Source organism: Oncorhynchus tshawytscha, linkage group LG06 (assembly GCF_018296145.1).
Source record: "Oncorhynchus tshawytscha isolate Ot180627B linkage group LG06, Otsh_v2.0, whole genome shotgun sequence".
Classification (NCBI taxonomy): domain Eukaryota; kingdom Metazoa; phylum Chordata; class Actinopteri; order Salmoniformes; family Salmonidae; genus Oncorhynchus; species Oncorhynchus tshawytscha.
In genome coordinates, this window is record NC_056434.1 from 75,633,383 (window position 1) to 75,646,944 (window position 13,562).

A 13,562-nucleotide genomic window follows, 5' to 3' on the forward strand; every position below is an offset into this window, starting at 1 on the left:
TCTCTCTCACACTCTGTCTCTCTTTTATCTTCACTCTCATTTCTCTCTCTCTCTCTCTCTCTCTCACTCTGTCTCTCTTTCATATTCACTCTCATTCCTCTCTCTCTCTCTCTCTCTCTCTCTCTTTCATCTCCACTCTCATTCCTAGCTCTCTCTCACTCTCTCTCTCATCTTCACTCTCATTCCTATCTCTCTCTCACTCAATCTCTTGCCCTGTTTTATTTTCCTCTCTTCCATTTTTGTAATGCTACTCTCATATTCACTCTCATTCCTCTCTCTCTCTCTCTCTCTCTCTCTCTGTCTCTCTTTCATATTGACTCTCATTCCTCTCTCTCTCTCTCTCTCACTCTGTCTCTCTTTCATATTCACTCTCATTCCTCTCTCTCACTCAATCTGTCTCTCATCTTCACTCTCATTCCGATCTCTCTCTCACTCAATCTCTTGCCCTGTTTTATTTTCCTCTCTTCCATTTTTGTAATGCTACTCTCATATTCACTCTCATTCCTCTCTCTCTCTCTCTCTCTCTCTCTCTCTCTCTCTCACTCTGTCTCTCTTTCATATTCACTCTCATTCCTCTCTCTCTCTCTCTCTCACTCTGTCTCTCTTTCATATTCACTCTCATTCCTCTCTCTCACTCACTCTGTCTCTCTTTCATCTTCATTCATTTCCTCTCTCTCTCTCTCTCTCTCTCTCTCTCTCTCTCTCTCACTCTGTCTCTCTTTCATATTCACTCTCATTCCTCTCTCTCTCTCTCTCTCTCTCACTCTGTCTCTCTTTCATATTCACTCTCATTCCTCTCTCTCTCTCTCACTCTGTCTCTCTTTCATCTTCATTCTCATTCCTCTCTCTCTCTCTCTCTCTCTCTCACTCTGTCTCTCTTTCATATTCACTCTCATTCCTCTCTCTCTCTCTCTCTCTCTCTCTCTCTCTCACTCTGTCTCTCTTTCATATTCACTCTCATTCCTCTCTCTCTCTCTCTCTCTCTCTCTCTCACTCTGTCTCTCTTTCATATTCACTCTCATTCCTCTTTCTCTCTCTCTCTCTCTCTCTCTCTCTCTCTCTCTGTCTCTCTTTCATCTTCACTCTCATTCCTCTCTCTCTCTCTCTCTGTCTCTCTCTCTCACTCTGTCTCTCTTTCATATTCACTCTCATTCCTCTCTTTCTCTCTCTCTCTCACTCTGTCTCTCTTTCATCTTCATTCTCATTCCTCTCTCTCTCACTCTGTCTCTTTCATATTCACTCTCATTCCTCTTTCTCTCTCTCACTCTGTCTCTCTTTCATCTTCATTCTCATTCCTCTCTCTCTCTCTCTCTCTCTCTGTCTCTCTCTCACTCTCTCACTCTGTCTCTCTTTCATATTCACTCTCATTCCTCTCTCTCACTCACTCTGTCTCACTTTCATCTTCATTCTCATTCCTCTCACTCTCTCACTCTGTCTCTCTTTCATATTCACTCTCATTCCTCTCTCTCTGTCACTCTCTCTCTTTCATCTTCATTCTCATTCCTCTCTCTCTCACTCTGTCTCTCTTTCATATTCACTCTCATTCCTCTCTCTCTCTCTCTCTCTCCTCTCTCTCTCTCTCTCTCTCTCTCTCTGTCTCTCTTTCATATTCACTCTCATTCCTCTCTCTCTCTCTCTCTCTGTCTCTTTCATATTCACTCTCATTCCTCTCTCTCTCTCTGTCACTCTGTCTCTCTTTCATCTTCATTCTCATTCCTCTCTCTCTCTCTCTTTCTCTCTCTTTCATATTCACTCTCATTCCTCTCTCTCTCTCTGTCACTCTGTCTCTCTTTCATATTGACTCTCATTCCTCTCTCTCTCTCTCTCTCTCTCACTCTGTCTCTCTTTCATATTCACTCTCATTCCTCTCTCTCACTCACTCTGTCTCACTTTCATCTTCACTCTCATTCCTCTCTCTCTCTCTCACTCTGTCTCTCTTTCTTCTTCATTCTCATTCCTCTCTCTCTCTCTCTCTCTCTCTCACTTTGTCTCTCTTTCATATTCACTCTCATTTCTCTCTCTCTCTCTCTCTCACTCTGTCTCTCTTTCATCTTCACTCTCATTCCTCTCTCTCTCTCACTCTGTCTCTCTTTCATCTTCATTCTCATTCCTCTCTCTCTCTCACTCTGTCTCTCTTTCATATTAACTCTCATTCCTCTCTCTCTCACACTCTGTCTCTCTTTCATCTTCATTCTCATTCCTCTCTCTCTCTCTCTCTCTCTCTCTCTCACTCTGTCTCTCTTTCATATTCACTCTCATTCCTCTCTCTCTCACACTCTGTCTCTCTTTCATCTTCATTCTCATTCCTCTCTCTCTCTCTCTCTCTCTCTCTCACTCTGTCTCTCTTTCATATTCACTCTCATTCCTCTCTCTCTCTCTCTCTCTCTCTCTCTCTCTCTCTGTCTCTCTTTCATATTCACTCTCATTCCTCTCTCTCTCTCACTCTGTCTCTCTTTCATCTCCACTCTCATTCCTAGCTCTCTCTCCCTCTCTCTCTCATCTTCACTCTCATTCCTATCTCTCTCTCACTCAATCTCTTGCCCTGTTTTATTTTCCTCTCTTCCATTTTTGTAATGCTACTCTCATATTCACTCTCATTCCTCTCTCTCTCTCTCTCTCTCTCTCTCTGTCTCTCTTTCATATTGACTCTCATTCCTCTCTCTCTCTCTCTCTCTCACTCTGTCTCTCTTTCATATTCACTCTCATTCCTCTCTCTCACTCACTCTGTCTCCACTCTCTCATCTTCATCTTCTCATTCCTATCTCTCTCTCACTCAATCTCTTGCCCTGTTTTATTTTCCTCTCTTCCATTTTTGTAATGCTACTCTCATATTCACTCTCATTCCTCTCTCTCTCTCTCTCTCTCTCTCTCTCTCACTCTGTCTCTTTTCATATTCACTCTCATTCCTCTCTCTCTCTCTCACTCTGTCTCTCTTTCATCTTCATTCTCATTCCTCTCTCTCTCTCTCTCTCTCTCTCTCACTCTGTCTCTCTTTCATATTCACTCTCATTCCTCTCTCTCTTTCTCTCTCTCTCTCTCTCTCTCACTCTGTCTCTCTTTCATATTCACTCTCATTCCTCTCTCTCTCTCTCTCTCTCTCTCTCTCTCTCTGTCTCTCTTTCATATTCACGCTCATTCCTTTCTTTCTCTCTCTCTCTCTCTCTCTCTCTCTCACTCTGTCTCTCTTTCATCTTCACTCTCATTCCTCTCTCTCTCTCTCTCTCTGTCTCTCTCTCTCACTCTGTCTCTCTTTCATATTCACTCTCATTCCTCTCTTTCTCTCTCTCTCTCACTCTGTCTCTCTTTCATCTTCATTCTCATTCCTCTCTATCTCACTCTGTCTCTTTCATATTCACTCTCATTCCTCTCTCTCTCTCTCACTCTGTCTCTCTTTCGTCTTCATTCTCATTCCTCTCTCTCTCACTCTGTCTCTTTCATATTCACTCTCATTCCTCTCTCTCTCTCTCACTCTGTCTCTCTTTCATATTCACTCTCATTCCTCTCTCTCTCTCTCTCTCTCATATTCACTCTCATTCCTCTCTCTCTCACTCTGTCTCTCTTTCATCTTCATTCTCATTCCTCTCTCTCACTCTGTCTCTCTTTCGTCTTCATTCTCATTCCTCTCTCTCTCACTCTGTCTCTTTCATATTCACTCTCATTCCTCTCTCTCTCTCTCACTCTGTCTCTCTTTCGTCTTCATTCTCATTCCTCTCTCTCTCACTCTGTCTCTTTCATATTCACTCTCATTCCTCTCTCTCTCTCACTCTGTCTCTCTTTCATCTTCACTCTCATTCCTATCTCTCTCTCACATCTTCACTCTCATTCCTATCTCTCTCTCACACTCTTGCTCTCTCTTTCAACTCCGCTCTCATTCCTATCTCTCTCTCTCTCTTATTCCTGTCTCTCTCTTCCTCCCTCCCTCTCTTTCTCTGTCCTCACTGTCCTCTCCTCTGTAAAAGTAGACAGCCTTTTTTGATTCCCTGAGATCTAATCACTCACTATAGTGCCACTATAATGAATCAGCATTGTCTCTATGGGGAAAATATTGTTGATGTGATAGAGTAGGGGGCTATGACAGGTTCTGACCATGTTTTTGTCTCTGTCTGTACTGTCGTTGTGATTCTGTCTCCAGTTCAAACTGGAGTTCTGGTTAAGGTTTTGTTCTGGCATTGACTTCACAGAGAAAACAACGCCCCAGGCAAGCTCACAGACTGGAACAGAATGAATATGTGCTACGTAAAGTGTAGACACCCACTCATACACCCGCATACAGTACACACAAACACACACACTTGACATGCACAGTGTTGGAATGGCTTGATATTCTTATATAGATGGATAGCTATTATGTAGAGGTCTGTAAATTATCCGATTGATTTACAATATATTTAGATTCAGACTAAATTGGGCCCTTAGAATTGCCCAATTGCATGTATTCAATATCATATTACCGTGCCGTGCTGAAACTGCTTGCTGCAATGGAATCATTCACAGCCATTTCCCAGGAAGAAAATGTGCTCAGTTGATAAGTAATAAGCTCTCATGCATTAAGCTGAACTAATGGAATATACACGGTAACAAGCTGAGTTTTCATATCTCAGATGAATGAGATTGGCTTTATTTTAGCTTCTCGCAATGTTCTACATGTTCCACTGTACAATAGGGAGTCTTGTGCTAAGCAAACACTGTACCTTAGATCACTTAGGAAAAGTGGACGTTTTTATTGGTTCGATTAGTACAGTGAAAGCCCTCTCTGTTTAGCCAATGTTGGTTGATGTCCTCTGAATCAACAGAGGGCTTTACATAGGTTGCTTTATTGATTTATTCCTTGGAGTAAAATGTGATTAAATATGAAGGGAGTTCCTGTTTCTCTGTCTGTATGTTAAATAGCTGTCTGCCTTTTTTTTGCACTTCCCTGTTTTGGCCTTGATTTGTGTGTATAAATAAATGCCAAAACAGGGCAGTGCAAAAAAATAAAAAATAAACTGAAAATGATGTAGGTCTAATGTCCCAGTTATATTCGCCTGGTTATTATATGGTGTTAATATATCATGTGACTAAAATTCTGTAAAAATACATACTAACATGATCATTGTTTGTTTTCCCTCCCCCAGGAGGACCAGCTGTATACATGGGCCACCTTCGGCCTGCCCACCCACCACTGGGAAACCCATGAAGGCCGTACCCCAGGCCGCATCCAGGACCTGTGGCCCCCTCCACAACCAGCTCAGGTATGTTTTCAGCACTGTGTGTTTTATGTAGTGTACCACACCAAGCAGATGAGATCCAGAGGAGAACATTTATTCAAATAGTGTGACATTGAAAATGTTGCGTCAACTTCAACCGATGACTGTGTGCCTCAGAAGGACAACAGATCTTTGTAATCTTCTGTTTGCTATTACAACTGGAAGTGAATGAATGCCCAGACATGTTTTGTTACAATACTGTCCTCTTGTGGTTATATTTTGTATATTTTGTACAATGACCGCGCATGAGGATATTACTCTTGCTCTTCCAACAGAGGTCAGGCTTGGCTTGAATTCTTACGATAACTTTCATAGGTCATTGTCAGAAGCAGGTTAACTTCATATTCTGTCAAGCTCCTAACCTTGTAATGGTCTCCTGAACGTCACTCAGAAAGACTCGGACTGTAAAGTCAACACAAACTGTAGTATGCATAGACATGGGTGTTGTGATGTGCATCTAACTCTGGGCTCTGCACTCTACACATGGCCTCTTTGAAGATCATGGAGACTTTGATCATCTCGTGGGTCAAGTCTTTGAAGTCTCCCCATCAATGTTCTAACTACCCAGGTGCTGGAAGCCTGGCGTCTAGACATGTGGTCTTCCCTGACCTGACCCTGACCATGACCCTGACCCTCACTTTACCCTGACCTATAACCCTGGAACCAAACACCCTCAGTTGTGGGTGAACCAAACACCCTCAGTTGTGGGTGTTTGTTTACCCTTATTCACTCATGTTGTGGCATCTACTAGGTTTGAAGTCTGAGGAAAATATTGCTTTTTTGTAAGCATGTATTTTTTTGTAAAATGGGCTTATATAAATAAGTCCTACCTCTCGCTAAATAGTAGAAAGCAGATTATTCAGTTGACGTTCCTGTCAGTCCTAGACTATGATGACATCATCAATATGAACGCAGCTGCCACTTCATTAAAGCAGTTAGATGCAGCTTTATTAAGGGAGACAGTTTTAGCACTCATCACTGCATTATCTACCAGAAAGTTGGTTGGCCCTCTTTGATGTCACATACTGTAGGTTGATACATCGCTATGTTTTCATTTATTAAGCCCTTTTACAAAAAGTCCCACGGTACCTAACATCTTTACTAAACTTTAGACATACGAGTTACCACACCCGCTCTCAGGGATGGCTAACTCTGGACATGACTTTGGTCTCTACTGCGTTAGGTAAATCAGCTTTTAGTTTTGTTGCACTTTATTTGTGCAGCAGTCTTCAAAATGTTCTTAAATGTGATGTTCTGGTACCTCTAGGGCAATTCAGAAAGTTGATGAATGTGTTCGTTTTTTTCTTTCTGCTTGCATGTTGTATTTGGATGTGGGTAATGGTCTCGGTATGACTCCCTGATAAAATAAAGGTATAATAAATAGTCAACTTAAAAAGCACATTCCTTGAAAAGTGTTAATGGCTTGACTGTTTACATCCATCAAAAGGGGCTTCAAACATCCCTTTATGTAATATTCAAATGTACAACGTTCTGTATTTTATTGCTTCTGCTTGAAAGGTGGTCTGAAATCCTTTTTTTGTGACAGATTTCGTCAAAGTCCGGGAATCTGTCACAAGAGGACAATGGCAGTGATATTCCAGGGCTGGAGAAGACCATTAATGACTTGAGGATAAAGATGGCAGCACTGGAAATCCAGCATGCATCTCTGGAGATGGAGATCGACTCGAAGAAGAGAGGAGATGGGGACAATACTGTGGCCTTGGGGGGTATCAGCCTCGCAGGAAAGAAGAGGATCGAGGTTTCCGTACAGACATCCCCTTTGGAGGAGGCCTTTAGATTTGAAGTGCCTTTCAGGGGAGGGTCAATCCCCTCCTCAGCCTCTCTCCCAGCAATCTCCTCCTCCTCCCTCCACAAACCTGAGTTTGTCTGTACCTGCCAACAGCAGCAGCAGAGTGGTACCCAGCCCCCACCTTCTCCCACCTCAGGTATACCCCCTCCTCCTACTCCCCTTCCTCCTCTACCTCAGCTCTCTGGAGGGCCCCCCACCCCCACCCCCTCTCCCTGGTGGGGCTGGTCCTCCTCCTCCACCCCCTCCTCCTCCATTACCAGGTATGGGCGGATCCTGTCCCCCACCTCCACCCCCTCCCCTGCCAGGCTTTGGACCTCCACCTCCACCCCCGCCACCAGGTATTGGCCCCCTCCTCCGCCCCCACCCCCGGCGGTGGACCTCCACCTCCCCCCAGGATTTGGCCCTCCTCCCCCTCCCGGTGGTTTCATGGCCCCAATGGCCCAGGAGGCTGGCCCTCAGAAGCCCCCCATCGAGCCCCCCAAGCCTATGAAGCCTCTCTACTGGACCAGGATCCAGCTGCATGCTAAAAAGTAATTACTAGTCCACTTTAGTCCAATGACTGTTCGTACATATACAGTATGTTTATCCAAAGCTTCCTGTTTAACTACAGTATATGAGATATCCATAAACATAACGCATGAAAGAGAACGTATGCAAAAGATAGAGATAGATCATTGACATTCATAGAGGCTATAGAATGGGTTTTCTACTGAAGATAAAGATCAGCCTTGTAAACCAATGCTACACAGATGGTAACCCAGTCTAAAATCTGAGAAAGATGTGGGGAAAGAGTTTGGTGAGATGTTGTTTGAGTTGAAACAGATGTTGAGATGTGCTTTGCAGTGTTGGGGAAACTTCTCTGAAATCATAGTTTCCCAAACTACCAACACTGGAAGAAGTTAAGCTACACTAAAGCTACCTTAAGAAAAATATAGTTTCCTGAACTAAAACTAATTCGAAAAAGTAGTTCATTACATCCAAGCTACTTTGGGAAAAATTGTCATATCTAAATCTGAAATGTCATAGACTACAAATTGCAAAAACAGATCACTCTGGGGTCAGGTGTTAACAGAATGTGTCATTTAGCCTATTAAACACAAAAACTATGTTTCAACTGTGATTTACGCAGGTCTGATGCCGAAAAACTAAGGAAATTCTTCCCTACTTCACAAATATTTTATTTTATTTTTGCAATAAAAGTAGTGTGTAGTTTCAGCAGTTAACTACACCACTACATGGCCAAAATGTTATTAACTACTGAAAACACTACCTAGATTTGAATTTAGTTCAACTACCACCAAGCTACTGCAAAATGAAGATACATTTCTAGTTAAACTACATGTATGTTCACTTCTCCCTAACATTGGCAGTTTGGTACTGATGCACTTGGTCAGACTCCACACACGTAAATGTGTCTTATAATAGCCTTCAAATTGTACTGTGAAGTGTAAATAAGTCCATCGTATGATAATCAGTGGGCATGATACATAGTGGTGTTTTTATTTATAGTTATTGGAAATGTAATGTACTGTACAGTTGTCTGAAGAGGTGCTATAGTGCTGGTCTTCCTGCTTTCTGGGGCTCGGTAAAGCATAACATGCCATACATTTTCAGTTGTAGGTTTGAGGTATACATCACCAGGATAAAGATGAAATGAAAGCGATGTAATGCAGATCTTTCTCTCTTCTACCTGAGGGATGCGAGTGGTTCTCTGGTTTGGGAGAAGATCGAGGAACCGTCAGTGGATTTTGATGAATTTGTCAACTTGTTTTCCAAAAGTGCTGTGAAGGAGAAAAAAAAGCCAATATCAGACACCATCACCAAGTCCAAGGCCAAACAGGTACTGTACATTGTATGAGCTTGTGTCTGCCTGTCTGCCCTTGACTCTCTTTGGTGCCATCCCTGTCTCTTCCTCCCCTGGACGCTCTTTGGTCCCATCTCTTTCTCTTCCTGCCCTTGACGCTCTTTGGTGCCATCCCTGTCTCTTCCTCCCCTTGACGCTCTTTGGTCCCATCTCTTTCTCTTCCTGCCCTTGACGCTCTTTGGTCCTATCCCTGTCTCTTCCTCCCTGTGACGCTCTTTGGTACCATCTCTGTCTCTTCCTGCCCTTGACGCTCTTTGGTCCCATCTCTTTCTCATCCTGTCCTTGACGCTCTTTGGTCCCATCTCTCTCTCTTCCTCCCTGTGACGCTCTTTGGTACCATCTCTGTCTCTTCCTGCCCTTGACGCTATTTGGTCCCATCTCTTTCTCTTCCTGCCCTTGACTCTCTTTGGTTCCATCTCTCTCTCTTCCTCCCCGTGACGCTCTTTGGTCCCATCTCTTTCTCTTCCTGCCCTTGACTCTCTTTGGTTCCATCTCTTTCTCTTCCTGCCCTTGACTCTCTTTGGTTCCATCTCTTTCTCTTCCTGCCCTTGACTCTCTTTGGTTCCATCTCTTTCTCTTCCTGCCCTTGACTCTCTTTGGTTCCATCTTTGGTCTTTCTCTTCCTGCCCTTGACTCTCTTTGGTTCCATCTCTTTCTCTTCCTCCCTTGACTCTCTTTGGTCCCATCTCTTTCTCTTCCTGCCCTTGACTCTCTTTGGTTCCATCTCTCTCTCTTCCTCCCCTTGACGCTCTTTGGTCCCATCTCTTTCTCTTCCTGCCCTTGACTCTCTTTGGTTCCATCTCTTTCTCTTCCTGCCCTTGACTCTCTTTGGTTCCATCTCTTTCTCTTCCTGCCCTTGACTCTCTTTGGTTCCATCTCTGTCTCTTCCTCCCCTTGACTCTCTTTGGTTCCATCTCTTTCTCTTCCTGCCCTTGACTCTCTTTGGTTCCATCTCTGTCTCTTCCTGCACTTCTCTCCGTCACATTAATCCCCTGCCTGTAAATGACATGAGGAAGTGATGTAGCCAGAGACTGATTATGTGGTGTGAGGTCTGGCTGCCCCTGGATTCCAGGCCCAGCAAAACTCGGAGACAGTGTGTGGCGTTGTGGTTCGCAAACCCACACTGATGACTGGGAGACACTGTGGCAGCCTCGTCTGTCCTGTGATTCTTCCCCTGAGACCGCTGCTCGTGGCTCAGATCCAATAGTCTAGCATAGCTTCCCTTTCAAACTTTGTACTGTACTTTTCTGTCACAGCCACTGATCTGATGGATTTAAGTGCCATGGTGGAGGACTAGCTAGCCAAGCACTTCCGCTCTAAGTGGTCACAGGGGAAATTAGGATAAAAAATAGGGTTTAGTAGAGTATTGGGACAGAGCCTTTCGTGTGCTCTTCCCTCTTGTGTGAGAGGGACTTCCTCTGTGTATTCAGTACAGACAGACTTGATGATTGATGAAGAGCAGAAAGCTAGGCTGAGTCACTTTTTATACTCACTCTCAGTCAGACCTCATTATGTCTGGATTCAATCAACCTACCGACCATACAACATTCATTCATCACTTGGATATGAAGAATACCTTTTTTAAAGTAATAATGGAATAGCGTTTGCAAAGCATTTTTTATGCGTTATGTCGAAAGTGTTAGATATTTGGATATACCTTGTTATCATCTTTCTTCCCTCTCACACCTTCTGTCTTTGTTATGACTGGATTTGTGATTTCATATCAGAGTGGACTGGCTACTTCACACTGTACTAGCCCACTTTGTTATATTCAATGTTAAATGGGAAACTGTAGAGAAAGAATACTGTACTCAGGCCTTTAGTTTTAGTCACATTAACAGACGTCTGCGTTTGAGTACTTTTTCCACATCAACAAATGTTGTTTTGTGATAATTTATTCTCTTTTATGGTCTAATGAAGAACAAATTTTCCCTCAGGGTTTATTTCTGGCATGTGATGCAGGGCTTTGTGGGTTTCGTAGAAATATGTGTAGGCCAACATTGAAAACACAGTATTACTGGAATGATTGACTCATGACAGGGAGGAGACACAAATAAAACATCAAACGGTGATTGACGGGAATTAAAGATCTTTTAAAACCTAGGATTCAATTTCTGCACATGGTTTGTATGTAATATTTTCATTGAAACCATGTTCCCATCAGGAAAACGTTTTTGAATGGATAATGAACTGTACATTAATAAACAGTTTATGATAAACTAGTTATGATATACTGCAGGAGAATAGTTATTCTGTAGATCCTGTCAAAAGGATATCCAATGTGGTAGAATGATCATCACTATTAACACATCAGACAATATTATACTGCAGTGTAATACCACCATTATGCACCTGCAATAGGAGCTTGGCCAACTGATATATTACTACTTTTATCATTGAAAATGACATTCTATGACGTCTACAGTGTGTTGGAGGCAGGAGGGCAGTGATGTAACTGTGTCCATGTTCTATGTTGTGGTTTGTGTGATCTGGAGCACATGCAATTGGTCTGTTTGAGTCTGGGGTTTACTAGCTACCCTCCCCACACCACTTTATTACCCAGAAGCCACTCTGCTTTCTCAGTGTGACTGTGGTCACCTGGAGTGGCTACTCCACAGGAGGTTGGTGGCACCTTAATTGGGGACGACAGGCTTGTGGTAATGACTGGAGCAGAATCAGTGGAATGGTATCAAATACATCAAACACATGGTTTGATGCCATTTCATTTTCTCCGTTCTGGCCATTATTATGAGCCTTCTTCCCTTCTGCAGCCTCCACTGGTCAACTCTACTGTGAACCGTACATGATACATTCCATGGTTTCACCAAGGCTGTTGGCTGTTGGTTTATCCATATACAGTGGCTTGCGAAAGTATTCACCCCCTTGGCATATTTCCTATTTTGTTGCCTAACAACCTGGAATTAAAATAGATTTTTGGGTGGTTTGTATTATTTGATTTACACAACATACCTACCACTTTGAAGATGCAAAATATGTTTTATTGTGAAACAAACAAGAAATAAGATTTTTTTAAAACAGAACTTGAGCGTGCATAACTATTCACCTTCCAAAGTCAATACTTTGTAGAGACACCTTTTGCAGCAATTACAGCTGCAAGTCTCTTGGGGTATGTCTCTATAAGCATGGCACATCTTGCCAAGGATTTGGGATTTTTTGGCAATTCTTCAAGGCAAAACTGCTCCAGCTCCTTCAAGTTGGATGGGTTACGCTGGTGTACAGCAATCTTTAAGTCATACCACGGATTCTCATTGTGGAGTGTTCATCTTAAAGTGGTCCTATGGACGGATACTCCAATCTCCGCTTTGCAGCTTATCTTTTGTCTCTTTGTTGCCCATCTGATTAATGCCCCCCTTGCCTGGTCCGTGAGTTTTGGTGGGCGGCCCTCTCTTGGCAGGTTTGTTGTGGTGCCATATTCTTTCCATTTTTAATAATGGATTTAATGGGTGCTCCATGGGATATTTTTTTATCACCCAACCCTGAGCTGTAAACTATGACAGACAAAATGAGATAAAAAAAATCCAGCAAATCACAGTTTTTACCAAAAAGTTATATTTTGGTTTCATCTGCCCATATGAGATTCTCCCAATCTTCTTCTGGATCATCCAAATGCTCTCTAGCAAACTTCAGACGGGCCTGGACATGTACTGGCTTAAGCAGGGGGACACGTCTGGCACTGCAGGATTTGAGTCCCTGGCGGCGTAGTGTGTTACTGATGGTAGGCTTTGTTACTTTGGTCCCAGTTCTCTGCAGGTCATTCACTAGGTCCCCCCGTGTGGGCCTGGGATTTTTGCTCACCGTTCTTGTGATCATTTTGACCCCACGGGGTGAGATCTTGCGTGGAGCCCCAGATCGAGGGAGATTATCAGTGGTCTTGTATGTCTTCCATTTCCTAATAATTGCTCCCACAGTTGATTTCTTCAAACCAAGCTGCTTACCTATTGCAGATTCAGTCTTCCCAGCCTGGTGCAGGTCTACAATTTTGTTTCTGGTGTCCTTTGACATCTCTTTGGCCTTGGCCATAGTGGAGTTTGGAGTGTGACTGTTTGAGGTTGTGGACAGGTGTCTTTTATACTGATACCAAGTTCAAACAGGTTCCATTAATACAGGTAACGAATGGAGGACAGAGGAGCCTCTTAAAGAAGAAGTTACAGGTCTGTGAGAGCCAGAAATCTTGCTTGTTTGTAGGAGACCAAATACTTATTTTCCACCATAATTTGCAAATAAATTCATTAAAAATCCTACAATGTGATTTTCTGGATTTTTTTTCTCATTTTGTCTGTCATAGTTGAAGTGTACCTATAATGAAAATTACAGGCCTCTCTCATCTTTTTAAGTGGGAGAACTTGCACAATTGGTGGATGACTTAATACTTTTTTGCCCAACTCTATACTGAGATCATGTGACACTTAGATTGCACACAGGTGGACTTTATTTAATTAATTATGTGACTTCTGAAGGTAATTGGTTGCACCAGATCTTATTTAGGGGCTTCATAGCAAAGGGGGTGAATACATATGCACTCACCACTATTCCGGAGTTTAAAAATTGAAACAAGTTCTTTTTTTTATTTCACTTCACCAATTTGGACTATTTTGTGTATGTCCATTACATGAAATCCAAA

The 13,562-nt window shown here is 42.9% G+C and overlaps 1 protein-coding gene across 1 annotated transcript in view; it reads left to right on the plus strand.

Moving 5' to 3' along the window:
* LOC112253543 (formin-2) overlaps positions 1-13,562 on the plus strand; it is a 97,001-nt gene that overhangs the window by 17,180 nt on the left and 66,259 nt on the right. Inside the window, 5 exon segments of the mRNA XM_042323620.1 lie at positions 5,115-5,231; positions 6,793-7,236; positions 7,238-7,400; positions 7,403-7,586; positions 8,752-8,896. Coding sequence (XP_042179554.1) covers positions 5,115-5,231; positions 6,793-7,236; positions 7,238-7,400; positions 7,403-7,586; positions 8,752-8,896 — 1,053 coding nt within the window.